Consider the following 17,983-nt stretch of genomic DNA (forward strand, 5'->3'; position numbering starts at 1 on the left):
AATTATCAACCTAATGATAAAGAATGTCAGAGACATAACAATAAAATAAGAAAAAATAAACAGAAAATTCTACTAATGGATAGTGATGAATAGATGGGAGTCTTGATCCACGCTGAGGCCTGAGAAAGGTGAATAAAAACTTGTGGAATTAATCTAAGCCATGGATTCTCCTTTATACCACTTGTACTTTCTATTAGGGCTGGAATTATTCCATTTTACACTGGGAAGTCAGGGATACTTAGCCTGGTTCACACCCTTGTTTCACTTTTTTGTTCCCAAATCTATCATTGCGGTTGCTTCTCTTTTCCCACACTCTTCCACCGTAACCCTTCCAATCTGTTCTGGACATAGCTGCAAGAGTGAATGATCTTTTTCAAACTGTAATTTGGATCAGGTCACTCCCTGGAGTTAAGTGCTCCAAATTCATATTGCATGCTATTTGTGAATAGGGCATAATCAAAAACAAGATAAACTTTTCAATTTATTGGCACGAAATAAAAGCTAAAACTTGAGCCTGTTGCATTCCAATTTCGGGCCCAGGAGAGGCATGTGGAATTTGATTTCTGATGGCTGAGTGGCCCATGTCCTCCTTGCAGGGAACCAACACAGGACTCACAACATGAAGCTAGTAGTCACTGAGGAGGCCTTCACACCCTTTGCACCCAGGAAGGAAGCTCCTAAACCTTCTGAAACTTAGGACGCTGGATATGACTTCTATAGATATTGCTCCTGTGATGTAGTGAGAAGAAAAGTGACAAGCCTTAACCCTTGGCTTGGGCCAGGCTACTTGAGAGATGCTATCTCCCTGGTTACTTCTGAACAACCTCAAGTTGTGTGCCATAGGGTTGGAGGTAGGCAACTACAAAATCACAAGTTGGGGAATGGAATGAATTTCATGAACCAGGCCTTTAGTAAAATTATATTCTTCCAACAAGTTGAGATATTCAAAATTCAAAATTAAACCATGTGCAATATTTCAGCTCTTTTCATTTAATACTTTCAGGTTCTCACTTGCTTTTATAGAGATGTTCATAAATGTTTTCCTGTTTGAAAAAATTGTTTTTAATAACTGCATTTCGCTAAAAGCTTCAAAAACTGTGTTTTCTAACTGTTTTAACTGTGGAATATTTCACTAAATATTTCTAAGTGATATTAAACAAACTATATATATCCACTACCATTACAGCATGTAGATTGATTTACAATATAGTTCTTCAAGAGTTCAAACATTTCTAAAACCTATAATTAGTGACAGGCAATAAAAGGAGAAAATAAAATTACATCTGAATCAGGTTTAAAGAGAAATCTAGATTTCTGCTTAAGGAGGCAATCTGCTGTCTCCTATCACTCCATGTTGCACACTTACAGAAAAAGCTTATAACAGAATAGTGAAGTCACTTTAGCATAACAGTCATTTGAGCTAAATGAAAAGCCACGCTTCAAAAGTGCTATGCACAGACATTTAATATAGACATCTCTGATAATTCCTCTTCCTTGGAGATAGTCCTAACATAATTCAGTTACTATTCCTTCCACAGATTTGTTTATTAAGGTTTTCATATAACCAGGGCCATTCCTGCAGCTTCCATATGCATGTGAATGTCAGCATTTTATTCAACTTACATATTTATCATTTATTCAAGTTATAGATTTCTTGAGATAGTGAAATACAATATTTAATTTTCAGTAAAAGCACACCTTTTCCTTGGAAGAGAAGTATCTATTATATTGCATCTGGGAAGGTTTGGGGAAGAAAAAAAAGTCTGTTAAAATAAGAAAAACCTGAAAAAAATGTTAAGCTGAATAAGAAGATAGATATAAACTCGGGCTGTTTCAAATAGCTTTTAGGTATATAATAAATGTCCTGTCACCTCCCACCCTGTGGTGTAGCTTGCTTAAACGAAGGAGAAGAAACATAAACTTCCACCTCTCAATGAATGAAATGTCAGAGAACTTGCAGTCATTTTTTAAAACCCACATACATACAGTAGAGTATGCATATAGTAGAGTATATGCATATGCATATTTCTGCATTTATAACTAAGTATATTCACACATATACATGTACAGATTATACACAAATATATAAGTATCCTAAATAATAAAAGCCTACTATGCAAATTGAACAGCAGAATGACCAGTAGAATGACCGGTTGCTATAACATGCACTGACCACCAGGGGTCAGATGCTCAATGCAGGAGCTTCCCCCAGCCCACAGGCCCCAGGCCAGCAAGGTGGGTGCCAGCGGGGACCCCTGATCACCCCACCGGTCTCCCTACAGATCGGCATTGATCGCTGGCCAGGCCTAGGGACCCTACCCATGCACAAATTTCATGCAGCGGGCCTCTAGCATGCATATATATATTTTTAAATAATGGTTATATTTAAAAGTGAGAATCATAGTTTAGTATACAGAAGCAATGATGAATGTAGATCTGTATATTTTGGGGATATGAGAATCATTAAAACCAAGCATTAAAATAAATTAAAGTTAGAATCACATCTTCTATTCAACTAAATTTAAAAAACAACAAAATACCTGTACAATTGCATTGCCCTCATTAAAATATGATTGTTTTAATAATTTATTTGTACCAAATATCAACTCAATAAGATTTATCTTTAGCTTATATATTTAAATTTTAATTTTATTTGTATATTTTTATGACAGATAATGTATTAAAATAGTCTTATATATCCTGTTTATTAATTAATAATAGCACAAATATTTAAATTGAATGCTCACATGTCTTTAAATTATTGGATATAAAATAAAATAAATATTTAAGAACCACTATCTTATAAAAGCTTCAGGAAGCAGGGCAGGACTAATTTAATGTTCACTAAGTTGATTCTTGAAGCTCCCAAATGAAATTAGACACCTGCTTTCCCCACCATACATCTGTCCGTCTGCTGGTTGAGATCATTTCACCCTTCCAGCAACTGTGGAAGTACCATTAATGAAATGTTTCTGCTTTGCACTGCAATATACTATTTCACTGAAAGCAAAGAAGACAGTTTACCTCTGATCACCCATTTCCTGTAAATTTACAAAACCGTAATATAGGGGTACAAAGAGCTCCAATATTCATCAATATGAGTGAGTTTGGGGGAATTGTCTATATTTTTCCTTCACTGTGTTTTCTCTTAACATCCAATCCAACTTTTTTGGTTCTTGGATATTGGATTTAGAAATCTGAGGAATGTGTTAGCTCCTAAATAAGTTCCTGTTATTTTCAATAACTTAAATTGAATGGCAATATTCCATATGTAGCTACAGAGCCTTCTGAAAAATAGTTATTAATCTTTCTTTTTCATGACTCAACATCTATTTCTTAAGACATATAAACTTTCAATTTGAATTGTAACATCATTTCTCAACTTTCCCCCCCAGATTCTCTTAGGCTTGAAGAACTATCATACCAAACACAGGATAAAAAATACAGCTCCATATAATGACTTGATTATAGCTTGTTAAGAATAGACTTGTTATCCACTCATCATTCCCTCTTCAATTTTTCATTGAGATGTGCTCTTTTAGAAATTTGTTGAGTGGGAAGATATGAGCATATATAAACATGCATTGAACAGCTGAACTGAAATGTTTATAGCCCTGAACAGGAGATTGCTCATTGGCACTAGTACAATGCACAGACATTTTCATGCACGGTCTGTAATTGCAATATTGTATTTGAGGGAAAATGTGTTTGGTAAAGAGTGAAAACAATTCTACAGTTGCTCAGGATGATAGCATTAGTGAAGTTAACCAAATCAATGTTTCATCTAATGGTTTTTATTTCATCAGATTTATAGAACATAATGTTATAAAGCATGTTGAAATACTAAATTATAATTAAATAAGACACGATTAAATAAATTTTGATTTCTAAAATGAGTGCAAAAAAAAGAGTACTGTTAAATTTTGAATGTATATAATCTCATTACATATAGACAGGAATTACTCAATTTCCTTGACATACATTTTACTATTTTCTCCATGGGTAGAAAAGTAATATCAATTACAATTCTATTATTTTTACCCATCTATTCAAATGCTTTGTTTTGCTGTAGCTGGAAAATAATGAATTCAATACTGTCTCATTTTACTTAAACCAACTGAATATAGGTTCCTCACACATTCTCTTCAACTTGGTCATTCAAATTTCAAAATTTTAAGTAAAACAAAAAGTGACTCTGATTAATTTATTTCATTGAAAAAGTATTAATAAGATGCATTTTGGAAGTGATAACAGATAGATTTCAGGCTTCCATGTTTCCACTTCATAATTCCTCTGCTCTAGATGGTGCAGTTCTAAGGGTAAGAGCAAAGCTCTCTCCAGCTATTTCAAACTCTAACAGCAACACACTTTCCAGCTTCCAATCAGAATTTGAAAGAGCTGGGAAGAATGTTGCTCCCACCATTAGAACAAAAGCAAAAGTTACACCAACTATAAATTAGTGCCTTTTCTTGAAAATATTGGAGAACTGGAGGTCAAACAACTTAGAGAAATCTAAACAAAGATCCCTGAAGGTAGAAATGGAATCTAAGCATTTGCTTATCTGGAACAGACACCTGGTCCTATAATCTCATGAGCAGATTCAGCCCTCACCAGTTTGGCTCAGTGCATAGAGTGCTGGCCTGCGGACTGAAGGGTCCCATGTCCCATTCCTGTCAAGAGCATGCACTTTGGTTGCAGGTTCTTCCCCAGCCCAGGCCCTGGATGGGGCGCATGCAGGCGGCAACTAATAGATGTCTTTCTCTAACTTGGATATTTCTCTGTCTTTCCCTCTCTCCTCCACTCTCTCTAAAAAATAATGAAAAAATATCCTTCAGTGAGGATTGAAAAAAAAAAAAAAAACATCTGATGAGTAGATTCAACTAAAAAATTTGACATCCATTCTATGAGTTGCTAAAGACTGAATATGGGCTGGCATAAAAGTGTGACGTTCCAGCAGACCAGAGACAAAGGCAAATTTGCATTTTCTTATGGTTGTTTCTCCTGGAATCCTACCACCTGCTCATTTGGAAGATCAGGAAGATACTTAGAAAGTTTTCCCATGTGGTGTTTACTTGGCAGGGGCAGGGGGTACTTCACAAATCCATCCAGACCAATATCAGAATTCTACCTATACAGTAGTTACTCCTTACCCAAAGGGTATGCATTCCAAGACACACACCCCTCAGTGAATACCTAAAACCAGGGATAGTATAGAAACTTATATATACTATGTTTTTCCCTATAGATATATGCCTTGATAAATTTTAATTTATAAATTAGGCATAGTAAGATAAGAACAACAAGTAATAATAAAAGAGAACAATCATAACAATATACTATAATAAAAGTTATCTGAATGTGATCTCTCTTCTTTCTCTTTCTCTGATAACTCATGCAGGGATATCAAGACAGTTACTAAGTGACTAATGGGTGGGAGCATATATAGCTTGGATATACTGGACAAAGGGAAGATCCATGTCCTGGGAGGAATGGAGTGGGATGAGATTTCATCTCCCCACTCAGAACAATGTATTATTTAAAATTTAAAAATTGCTTGTTTCTATAATTTGCAATTTAATATTTTCAGACTGCAGTTGGCAGTAGATAACTGAAACCAGGGAAAGCAAAACCACAATTGAGAGCTAACTACTATATATGATTATAATAAAATAAAATAAAAATCCTTTAATATAAATGGATTTTAAAATGCATTGGTGGAAACCCACTATTGCAGGAAGAGGAGAGAAATACGGGGGGAATTCTAGCCCTGGCTAGGATGAGTGGTGGGGGTGGGGGTGAAAGAAGTAATCACTGAATAGGCTAAATAGCAGAACTGAGAAGATAAATGTAGAGTAGAATTTTAGAAACTGCCAGAGAGAGAGAGAGAGAGAGAGAGAGAGAGAGAGAGAGAGAGAGAGAGAGACTGAAAATAATGAACAACACCTAAGAAGCATGGAGGAGCATAATGAAGAATCTAACATTTGTTATACTGAAATCCTAGAAGAAGAGAAGAAGAAAGAGGGTGGTCGGATTAAGAGGTATATGAAAAGTAATGGGCTAGCTTTTCTGAACTTTGACAAAGTGTATAAGCATTCTTAAAATAAATAAATAAATAATAGCTGAGTGAACATCAGACAGGAAAGATCCAAAGAAGCTCATTGCAAAGAATATCATAATTGTTTAAAAATAAAGACAAAGAAAAACAATATTGAAACCAGCAGATAGTGGGGGTAACAATTATAATGACAGCAAATTTGGCATCAGAAGTGATAGAGGTGAGAAATAAATGTCACATTTTTCAAGTGCTGATGTAATAAAATGTTCAGAATACTTAATCCAGAAGAGAAAAAAAAAGTCTTTAGGAATGAAGTGGCATTCCAGACAACCTCAGAAGATGTAAACTAAGAGATTCTTCTGCCAATGCAACCTACTTGAAAATAAATATCCATGAAATGAAATTAAGACAAAGGATTGGATAAATAAATGAACTGAAGAGAAGGTATAAATCTTTACAGAAAAATTTCTGACTTATGAATGTAAAAAGAATGCAGTCACGACAAAGATTCCCCCTAAACCAACTCTAACCAGGCTCCTGTAAGACCTTTCATGATGAAGGCACGTCCTTGGGCCTCATCCCTCAGAGCAAGAATCCTGCTAAGTCAGTTTAGATAGAATCCCTCACCCTTGATATCTGGACAGCTTCTCTGCTCCAGCAATCCCCCAAGTGGCACCCAATCACTCTGGTGTACCTATAGCAAGAATCTGCTCTTATCCCTCATGTTATCTCCTAGTAATTTATATCCACTGATGCTCCTCTCACTCCCCATCTCTTATACATCCTATCTCTATACTATGAATCCCACTTTCCCTTTTTGTAATTGAAGTTGAGCCTGATCTCTCTACCCTAGATAAGTAGTCCCTTTTAAATAAAGTCTTCCTTACCATACTATATAAAACCCTAATATTCACATTGACGGAACGGCAGGACGACCAGTCGCTATGATGTACACTGACCATCAGGGGGCAGATGCTCAATGCAGGAGCTGGCCCCAGGTGGTCAGTGTGTCCCCCCAGGAAAAATGCTTCTCAGCCAGAAGCCAGGCTCATGGCTTCTGAGTGCAGCAGTGGTGGTGGGAGCCTAAGGACCCCTTGGGGGATGTCCAACTGCCAGCAGGGAGTGGTCCTAACCCAACAGGTGGACACGACAGGTGGGCATCCGTTGAGGGGTCTGGGACTGCGAGAGGGAGTAGGCCGGGCTGAGGGACCCCTCCCCCCAGTGTACGAATATCATGCACTGGGCCTCTAGTCTTTAATAAGTATCATGAATATTTATTTTAACAGTTAGTAAAACCCCATTACAAGACCACAGTCATACTTGTAGGCTAATAAGTGTTATAATGTATGGTCAAAATCTTTAGGAGTTGCAAAATATTTACCTAGCTTCAAACCTCTCCCTGAAAAACAATTAATTTATTATGATGATTTTCATATATGTCCATCCCCTTAAAAGTAAGCTAAATTTAGTGACTTGCTTCTATCGAATAGAGTTTAAAAAAACAATAGCAGTAACTGTACAATAGAGACACCTGACAAATACCATACTAGCCGAGAGATCAAGGTTATGACTGGGAATGAGTCATGTGGATATTATGTTCCTCCCCACACAATGGGATGAGAAGATCACCACCTCTGTGGTATTCAAACATAGCCAAGTAGGATAGTGGCCTATAAGTTATTTGACTGGTATCCTTAAAAAGTGTCTATATCATAAAACAAAAGGAAAAAAAAATCACAGATTAAGGGAAGCTAAGGTAATCTGATGTCTAAATGCAGCATAATACACATAATCTTGGAATTAAAAAAATAGTAGAAAAACTAAGGTAATGAATATAGTCTGCAATTTAGCTATTGTACTTTGTACCAAAGTTAATTGCTAAGTTTGGATAATAGAAAAATTATATAAGTCTATAAAGTCAGGAAGTTGAAGGAAACAAACAGTATATATCCATAGAATATGCCAGGACACATTGTAAGGTTTTAAATTAATGAGATCTGAGAGAAGGTTAGAAGGGATCCCTCTGTACTATCTTCGCTCTTCTTCTGAAATGAATCATTATTTCTAAACAAAAAAGTTTTTAGAAAATTCTGAGATGAAAATCTGTGTTATCTCCAGCTTCAATCATTCTCCTTCAATATGTTCTATTCTCTTTTCTTTTTCAATGTTCTTTTATCTGATCCTTGTTTTTACTCCATCTCTAGTGACATCTGAATTTTATTGTGATATCCATAAGAAAGGACATAGAAATATGAATGCAAAATACACTTTTTGAAATATTCAAATTTAGAAGCACATTTGTGAATTTAAATCCTTTCATGAAATCCTCACTTGAATATAAACAGGGATGATTAATAATCAAAAAAAATGCTGTGTCATCATAGAATGACTCCTGACAGCACCGTTCTCTCACCCAAAGGACATTCTGGTGAACATGAAATTGTTCCTTAAGGGTCAATTGCCTATTTCTATTATTAGGAACACTTTTTTCCCTGTCCTTAGCCTACCCCTGGGAAGATATCTCCCACATATGACTTAGCCTCAGTAATGCTACTTGCTCTTATTCACAATTGATGGATTATGTATTACTTAATACTTCAACACATATGTTATTATTTATTTGCTTAGTTTTAAATATGTTTGTATTAATTTTAGAGAGAGAGGAAGTGAAAGGGAGACATAGAAACATCAATGAAAGAGAATCATTGATTGGCTTCCCCCTGCAAGCCTCCTACTGGGGATCCAGCCTGACACCTGGGCATGTGCCCTGACTGTGAATCAAACCTGTGACCTCGTGGTGCATGGTCAACACTCAACCACTGAGCACACCAGCTGGGCAGTCTATGTTATTTTATTTTATTTTTTTGTTATTGTTATTTTTTTTTTAACAAAAACAATTCCACATCATTTATTGTCATCTGGTAGTAACTTAAGGGTATTGTAAGCCAATATGAATAAATGGGTAAGAAATATTCTCCCAACAAAGGACACCAAAAAACACAAACTGTATTTCTTCTCAGTAATTCCTCACTTCATTAAGACATTTCTAGGTGGAGACACTGGAGCAGAGTAATATTACCTCCTTTCAGCATGATCCGACCTAGCTGTTTTCTTGACTTTGTTTTAGAATGAATCTCTTCTGCATCATCTAATACGAGATTCATATACTCATCAAAACGAATGATACAGCCTTCTATCTGCATATTCACTTGCTCATAAAGCCACACCTGAATCCGAGATCTATTTTGTAAGTGTCTGAAGATGAGGTTGATGGGCTGCACCATCACCTTCTGCACCTTTTGGCCCTGGCCCCGGCACACCATGGCGGAAGCTAACAAAGAGAACACCAAGCCGCACGCTCCTTCAGAACCACTTCAGTCTACGTTATTTTTAATTCCTTCAGGTAATCTGAAGGCTTGGCATAGAGAAATGTTCCACATTCTTGGGTTCTTCACAAGGAAAATTCCATTTACTTAAGTGCCCTTGAGTTCTTTTCACTTTTTTTGATACCTTCTACACAATGGTCTTGTGTTTTTCTTGCACCTTATGTATGGAGATACAAATTCATTATTTCAAAATTTTGAAATCATAGATATAACACTCCAAATCACTGTAAACCAGCAAGGCAGATTCATTTTTACCTGGAAGTTAAAACCTCATTGGGAAAGACTGTAAATTTTTACATCTCCCTATGTATGGTTGCTACTCCACAAAATTAGTGATGAGTTAATCCATTCTCCTTTAAAATCAGCTGTGTTTTTTGTCATTCTAATAAATTAATTTAGGCTTATCCCTACTTTATCTCACATTGATCACCATACACAGCAGATGCTCCAATTAGCCAAAGTCTATACCTTTTAAAAAGTGTTAATCTATATTCAATTCCCATAATTTTTTTTTCATTGAACATCATAATCTCCAGTCACTTCATTTAAATTACTAAAATATATCAAGAAAATAAACAAAGGAAAAACAGGCTATGCTTTACTATGTAAAGTGTTGCACTATTTTTACTATCTTATTTATTCTTATATTCACTCTGCAACATGAATACTGTTAATCTCCCTTTGAAGGGAAATGTCAAATACTGAACACTCTAGTCTAGTATCATGTTTTCCATGCTCTTTTTTCTTAGTAATTTTTTGCAGGTCATACAACCTCTTTACTTTAAGCTTCTCTGACTGCTCAAGTGCACATAAAATAAATACAAATGGTGAGTGTTTAGAATATAGTGAAACTCAGAATAATCTGTATTATTTTTAAAGATATCAAAAGAAAGAGTGTTAGAAATTGTTCTCAGCAAAAATAAAAACATGTTAGAGAAAGTATTAGAGGTATAAGCATTGATAGATTCTGGTAAATTCATATTACCATCGCCTTTATGTCCTAATTCTATCTTGCTCAAGATCTGCAAATAATTAGCCTATACAGCAAGTGCCACCCTCCTCCCTCCACCTCCACAATCTATATTCACCTATAACAAATGAATGCAAAATTTAAGCATGTTCATTAAAGTATCATTAACTTCTTCATGGTGTGGTATCTTTCTTTTCTCTTAAATGTAGATGATTTCTTAATCTTGATTAGGTCAGCTCTGATTACTTTCAGCCCCCAAGCACATGGGTCAGTTCTGAATTTCACAGTTGATTTACTGAATAGATGAAAAGAAAATTAGACCTTGATGTATTTGTCTGACTTATCATGGTGGGGAATCTCATATATTGATTAGCCCTTAGGAGAGCAGCATCCTCAGACTCTCTGCAGAAGGACATGGCAGTCTAGTTAACATCCATAGAACAACCAGGAAAATGGAGTAGCTTGTTCCGTAGAGAAACGAAAATTACAGTTGCCTTGACAACCAAGGATGACTCCTGCCTACACTCCTTGTGACTTTCTTGGTATGTGTAAAATTCGTTCTGAGATTAATCATTTTTCCTTCAGAAAATTGATTTTTCAGAATTATGCCTCTTGGAGATACTATCTAACAAATGAATTACAGTTAGGAATTTGATTTATTCTCCATCCATATCCCTTGGGTTTTTTATTTTTTTCCTTTATTGATTAAGGTATTACAAATGTGTCCTATCCTCCCATTGTGCCCCTCCCCCCACCTCCCCACCCCAATCATGCCCTCACCCTCACTCCCTGTTGTCTGCATCCATTACTTATGCCTATATGCATGCATTCAAGTCCTTTGGTTGATCTCTCTCCCTTATGTTCTCTGTTTTTGACTGCAAAATCTGTATGCTTACATTTGAACTTGTAGAACAACTATGCACTTTTACAGAGAGGATATTCTCTGTGTTCTGAACATGCTTTGAGTTACATAGGATTACGCACTCAGTGTGTGAGCCCTTTTGCACAATGTAAAGGCCACATACCAGTGACAAATGATAAGGAGCGTGATGGAACCTCTTATCTTTTTTAGAACTCTACATTAAGCCAATGCATTAGAGTTGTTAATGCATGCACAGAGATTCAGCCTATAAATAAAATTATAACTGTATTTCCCTTGAGCTTCCCTATATGTTTTAACGACTTCCATAGTGTATAATTTGTAAGAGTCTTTCACAGGAGCAAGAATTATTTCCATTTTTCCAATCATGCTGCTCATTTTTTGTTATAGAGTCTTTTATTTATTATTTTAAATGATATAATTATTTAAAAACATTCCTTTTTAAAAAATCTTTATGCAGAGGATATGCTTTTTATTGATTTTAAAGAGTAAAGAGAGAGAGAGAGAGAGAGAGAGAGAGAGAGAGAGAGAGAGAGAGAGAGAATGAATTATCTATCAATTGCCTGCCTCCCTTATGCACCCTGACTGGGGCACAAACACACAACCTGACCAGGAATTGAACCTGCCACCTCTCAGTGCACAAGAGGACATTCAACCAACTGAGCCACACCAGCCATGGCCAAAAAGATATTCTTGATTATAACTTTTGTTTTGAAAGCACAACATTCAGTGACTATACATGTACTATAAAGAATACACACAGTGATGAACCATTTATTCTCCTAAAACAGTTGTTTCACAGTTGGAAAGGCCGAATATAAACATTGTGCAATTTTCTAGGATTGTTCAGAAGATCTGTATATGTAGAGTGGCCTTCACAAGGGGAGATCATCACAGATGCTATCTAAGATGTAAATATTTCACTGACATGCATGTTATAGTGAAACATTTGAGAATAGTCAGAGGGGGAGTAGAATGAGAAGAATATAGATATAGATATAGATAGATATAGATATAGATATAGATATAGATATAGATATAGATATAGATATAGATATAGATATATAGATATAAATAATATAAATATTCAGACTGGAGAGAGTAGAAACATAACAGGTAGAGAAGGGATAAGCAAGGCAAGCTTCAAAAGTTTTATTGTTTCACATATTATGTGTATATAACTTAAAGTTGTCAAATAGGCAATAATAAATAAGCAGTATGATATAAAAGTTTGGACTTAATGAAGACATGTTTTTCCTGAATATGCAAAAATGGCAATTTATAGAACATCTAATATACTATAGATATTACCATGATACTATAACCTAGGGAAAGGGTGTAGACTGTGAACAGATCTTGGTAACAAGCCCTGAGGGTCTTAAAAAGTTATTTGGTTAACCATTTAATTTAAGTGATACATTTTAGAATTTGCACACAGGTAAAGGTTGCTTGAAAATGCATATTTCAAGAGATAAAAATGTGGGTGATAAATTATATTGAGCTTTAATATTGTTTAATATGGCAGCCCCAATCTAGCAATTATCTGCTCTTTTAATGTGATGAGCAGTCAGTGGTTCTCAACCTTCTGGCCCTTTAAATACAGTTCCTCATGGTGTGACCCAACCATAAAATTATTTTCGTTGCTACTTCATAACTGTAATGTTGCTACTGTGATGACTCGTAATGTAAATATCTGATATGCAGGATGGTCTTAGGCGAGCCCTGTGAAAGGGTCATTCGACCGCCAAAGGGGTCGCGACCCACAGGTTGAGAACCGCTGACTGCTAGCTAAATTTGACAGTGCTCTGTGGCACTGGGGCCATCCTGGCAGCTGTGGGCCACTTCTCAGGAAAGCCCTGGTGTGAAAAACTGTGAGCAGACTGAGGTGAACTGGTGGCATTCCAACTCACTGGAATAATAATTGACAGCAGTTAAGAGTGGGATAGCTTCAAGCTTGCATTCAATGTGTCCTCTCTGTCACTGCCTTGAGGAAAGAAAAGAGTGAAGATTTTCCATTTTGAATGATGACCTCTCTTAGTCACACGGATTAGCATGGAGGTATCTGACATAATTTTAGATAAATGAGTACTTGACTAATTATAAAATAATGTTATATGTTATTCTAAACATATGAAAATAGTATTTTTCAATCAATGGTAAACTAAACTGGATGAGGTCAGTATTCAATTGGCTTCTAGTGCTTCCCAGATACGGAGGTTCAAATAAATATGAAGCATCACCATAAATTTCCTGAACATCTTATTGGACTAATGATTAACTTATACTAAGCAAGTTCAATAAATATTCCACTGATAAGATATATTTCTTTTATGTTCAAATTTACTTTTTTCCATCTCCACTATTATCCTGTTAAATCAGTAAATATTCTTAGAGAAGTGTTTTGTTTATATTTTTGCTATTTTTATAATTGACAACAAAATGTATGTATATATATATGTGTGTGTGTGTATATATATATATACACACATATATATATATACACACCCCCAATTCTCCAAGTTCAACAAAAAGTCATTTCAAAGAGGCTTACTTTAGAAAATAAAATTATGCCTCACAAAGATTATATTGTAGCTGGTAATTCTCTTCACTCTGATTATGAAAAACTGAAAGAGGGCTCAGGAGGAAAAAAACAAAAAGAAAACTTAGCATGAAATTAAAAAATAAGAAAAATGAATGTAATGCTAAAACTCATGAAACTGGAAATAATACACATAAACTTTACAAGGTGAGCAAAAACACATCAGGGAAAATAAAATGATGAAATTAAACAATAATTCTCTGTAAATTTACTTTGAGGGTTTTTTTTTTGTTGTTTAGTGTGAAAGCCAGAAGTAAGAAATGATAAGCATTTTTTTCTCTGCACTAAAACACTAAAACCTTTACTCGTCTTGTCACCAATTTTTTTTTTTTTTTGCTGCCTAAAATCCATAAGAAATTTAGTATATACTGTGTTATTTTTTTAATACAAAGCATAAATTCCAAACTTTATGAGCAAGATGGATCAACTTAAGAAACAGAAGTAGCCCCCAGGAGGTCATCTTGAGGAATAAATGTCCTAGCCAGTGGTCGGCAAACTGCGGCTCGCGAGCCACATGCGGCTCTTTGGCCCCTTGAGTGTGGCTCTTCCACAAAATACCACGTGTGGGCACTCATGTACAGTGAGATTGAAACTTTGTGTCCCATGCGCAGAAGTCGGTATTTTGTGGAAGAGCCACACTCAAGGGGCCAAAGAGCCGCATGTGGCTCGCAAGCCGCAGTTTGCTGACACTGTGGACCTAGCCAATCAGGAGCTGCCTTTCTGGTTTGGCTAATTATCTAAAGAGTAAATGGTTTCTTTTATAGGTAAATCATCTCTGAGACATTATCAGGCCATTTAAATGGCCATTTTACACTATGCTATCTGATTTTTCTAGGCTCTCTAAATTATTCAATGTTATAGTCTTTCACATGTTCCTATTTTAATGCATTTATCATCCATTATTCATATGTTGAAGTCTAGTCATGCATATACAAAACAGTTATATCACATTCAATTCACCATTCAGCAAGCAATAGAACAATACTCATTCAACTACAATTGTATAATATGACTAACGTTCAACTACAACATGCACAAGAATTAATCACCTAGTTTCAGACAAATGCTTCTTATAATGGTATCTCACCATCATGCCATGGTGTTTAACGTGTTGTTTTTTTTTTTTTTACTTTGTGCAGAAATCCATAAAATTTTGAGTTCTGATGTTAATCATTGTAGATCAGATATATCTTAAATAGGAAATAATTTTGCTTAATAACTTAACAGTTTCCAATTGAAAAAAATCATGTACCTCAAATAATTTATTCTTATTGGCACAGTAGCAGGGACTGTTACTGACTACACAATTGTATTTGCTATTCACCAAGAAGAATGCTTGTCATTGCCACTATAATTTGATAGTGAAATTAATTTCATGTTTTTGGAAGCTCATCATATTAATTACTTGTTAATTATGTTTTAATTGTCTCTTAAAAGTTGAACTCGTGATTTGCTTTGCATTTTAAGTCCCTTAAACCTTGTAAGTCCCCAATTAATATTAATCTTTAGTGTCAACTATGTTTGTTTAAAGAATTAAAACTGACAGAAAAATATGTTAAGGAGTATAAGGTAAGAGCATATAATTCAAGCCTGTTTTTAATCAAATACTATTTACAACCCCTATTGTTTTTTCTCAATTGAATAGAGTCATATTTTTTTCTTCAATCATGTTTGGAATGATGGAATGATCATTACATACTTCCCTCTACTCTACCATACCAATTTCAGACTCTCTTTTCTGTTGAAAGTGGAACACTCTGAAGTTGATAAGGATACCTTTTTAAAAATAAAATCATATATCTAAATTTTTCAAGCTAATTTTTCTTACAGTTTAATTTCAAAGATTTTTAATAAAATATATATTAAGCTGTTAGTAGCAAAAATAGAATAGTTCATGAATCAGATTATATCTATGTGTATCCACTAGTATGTATGTGGTTGTATTTTTGTAAAGCCTATCTAGATGTCAACCAGAAATCAAAGGAATTAAAATTAATAGTGGAACTTACCACAACTCACTAGTCAATATGTGAATTTCCCCAGTGGCCATTAACGTGTTGCTTATTGTCAGCACCAAGGCCTGGAGACTCTTCTCTGGATAACAAAACTAATGAAATTATTTTTTTAAAAAATCTCATAATTAAAAAATGTTAAGTACAATTAAATTATATACTTATAATTTTTAGCCAATTGATCTTTTTTTGCCCCTTGAAACTCAAGAAATAAATTTATTGATATTTCCCATTAACTTTTTTAGAAATATTAAATGATAGCTATTTGTTAGACTAGGCTAGGGGAAACTGTATCAATGTGATACATCGTGAAGTCCAAACGTATTTCTGTACAGATTTAAGATATATAATATACATTTCCAAGGGAACCATAAACCCTGTGGTCAGAGCAGCATTGCCATGGAAAGGAAAAGGCAATGCTTCTGAGAGTTAAAGTCTGAGTTCAGTTCAGTTAAAGTAGAATTCAAGAGCCTTTTTATTTTCCCATCCAGCAGCAGCTGTGACAGAATAGGAACAGATGAGAGATTTAGATATAGATTAGGAACAGTTAGAGGAATTAGTGTGATTAAAAGCTTTTGTACCTTATCTGCCTGGATGCATAAAATGCTCTGAAGCTCCTAGCATCAAAGAAAAGCCAGCATATTGCAAAAGCAGAAAAGCACATAGCACAGCCTGGTGAGGGCAGTTTCAGAATAGCATTTCCTTACCTCTGAAAGTACCCAGGTCAGAGTGAGTTAATCAGTTTATAGGGTGGATGAAAGACAACAAACAGGCTATTGCAGTGTGTCCTTTGTCATAATCATTAGCCTTTTTGTTGTTATCTAGGGTTAATCACATATAATACAGACAATTAGTTATCTAGGTCAATGACTACTGTGTTGATATGATTCACTTAAATTTTAATCTAATCTCTGCCTTTGTTTTTGTTTTTCAATAACCCAAGGATGGGAAGCATTGAACTCCAATTTATGAACCATCTCAGGATCAATGTGGCATGCAGTGTCCAGAGCACATATAGATTGTCACTTTTCAGCCATATTCTGAATGGCTGGAAAGGCCCATGGCAGTGTTTTCAGTTTGATTCCCTCTCTATGATTTGAAGCACAGGTACATAAATAAGTTGCCTAGTTTGCATTTATAACATAATATTTTAAAAACTATAGATTTTGCCCTAACCAGTTTAGCTCGGTGGATAGAGCATCAGACTGCGGATTGAAGGGTCCCAGGTTCGATTCCGGTCAAGGGCATGTACCTTGGTTGCGGGCACATCCCCAGTGGGGAGTGTGCAGGAGGCAGCTGATCAATGTTTCTAACTTTCTATCCCTCTCCCTTCCTCTCTGTAAAAAATCAATAAAATATATTTTTTTATAAAAACTATAGATTTAAATCAAAATTGTTGAGTAATGTGGTAAGTAACTGTACTAGTTTGCTATAACAAAGAAGCATCTAATTCTTACTAAATATAAATATATTTATAAATTGATAGTTTTAAGGGAAAAAAAAGCACAACTCAGAAGCATTTATTTATAAAGTAATTTAAAATAGCACCATCTCTCTAGGCAATATTGAAAATCTCGAAGTCCATACTGACAATGTTCTAGATGTATAAAGATAAACAAAATATCCTGTAATACAGTACATTTGTATCTGAATAAATTGAAGATTAAAAAAGCAATAGGGGTTATAATTAATAAAAATAATCTACATGTAGCAGTCTAACCATACATCCACATGAAAAGTAATCAGCACCTTGGCAAGAAAGCATTGAAGGCAGAAATATTCACATTTTCTTGACCAGTTAGCAGACATTGAGAAGGGGTCTCTGGGAACAGACCTCCCATGTGTGACTTGATTCAGTCAGCAAAGCACCTTAGGTCCATAAAAGCATTCTGCCAACAACTCCACATCCCTGTTTAACTATTTTTCACTTCATTTAGGCTATTATTGTTAATGAATCACAACACTACTTTGGAATGCCACTCTCAGAATTCTCAAATGTGCTCATATATGTTATTTAAATTATTTAAATGGCTTAGAAGGGCTTTCATTTCTAAAAGAGCTAATATTATAAAAATCTTATG

At 35.1% G+C, this 17,983-nt stretch overlaps 1 protein-coding gene across 1 annotated transcript; it reads right to left on the bottom strand.

The window, feature by feature from the left end:
* Positions 1–8,942: 8,942 nt before the first annotated feature.
* On the bottom strand, positions 8,943–9,425 carry LOC132232450 (small nuclear ribonucleoprotein E-like). Its single transcript, XM_059691870.1, has one exon. It carries the CDS (start codon positions 9,376–9,378, stop codon positions 9,091–9,093), a length of 288 nt encoding a protein of 95 aa, XP_059547853.1. The 5' UTR covers positions 9,379–9,425; the 3' UTR covers positions 8,943–9,090.
* Between the last annotated feature and the right edge of the window lie 8,558 nt (positions 9,426–17,983).

The sequence above is a fragment of the Myotis daubentonii genome, chromosome 4, assembly GCF_963259705.1.
Source record: "Myotis daubentonii chromosome 4, mMyoDau2.1, whole genome shotgun sequence".
Lineage (NCBI taxonomy): Eukaryota > Metazoa > Chordata > Mammalia > Chiroptera > Vespertilionidae > Myotis > Myotis daubentonii.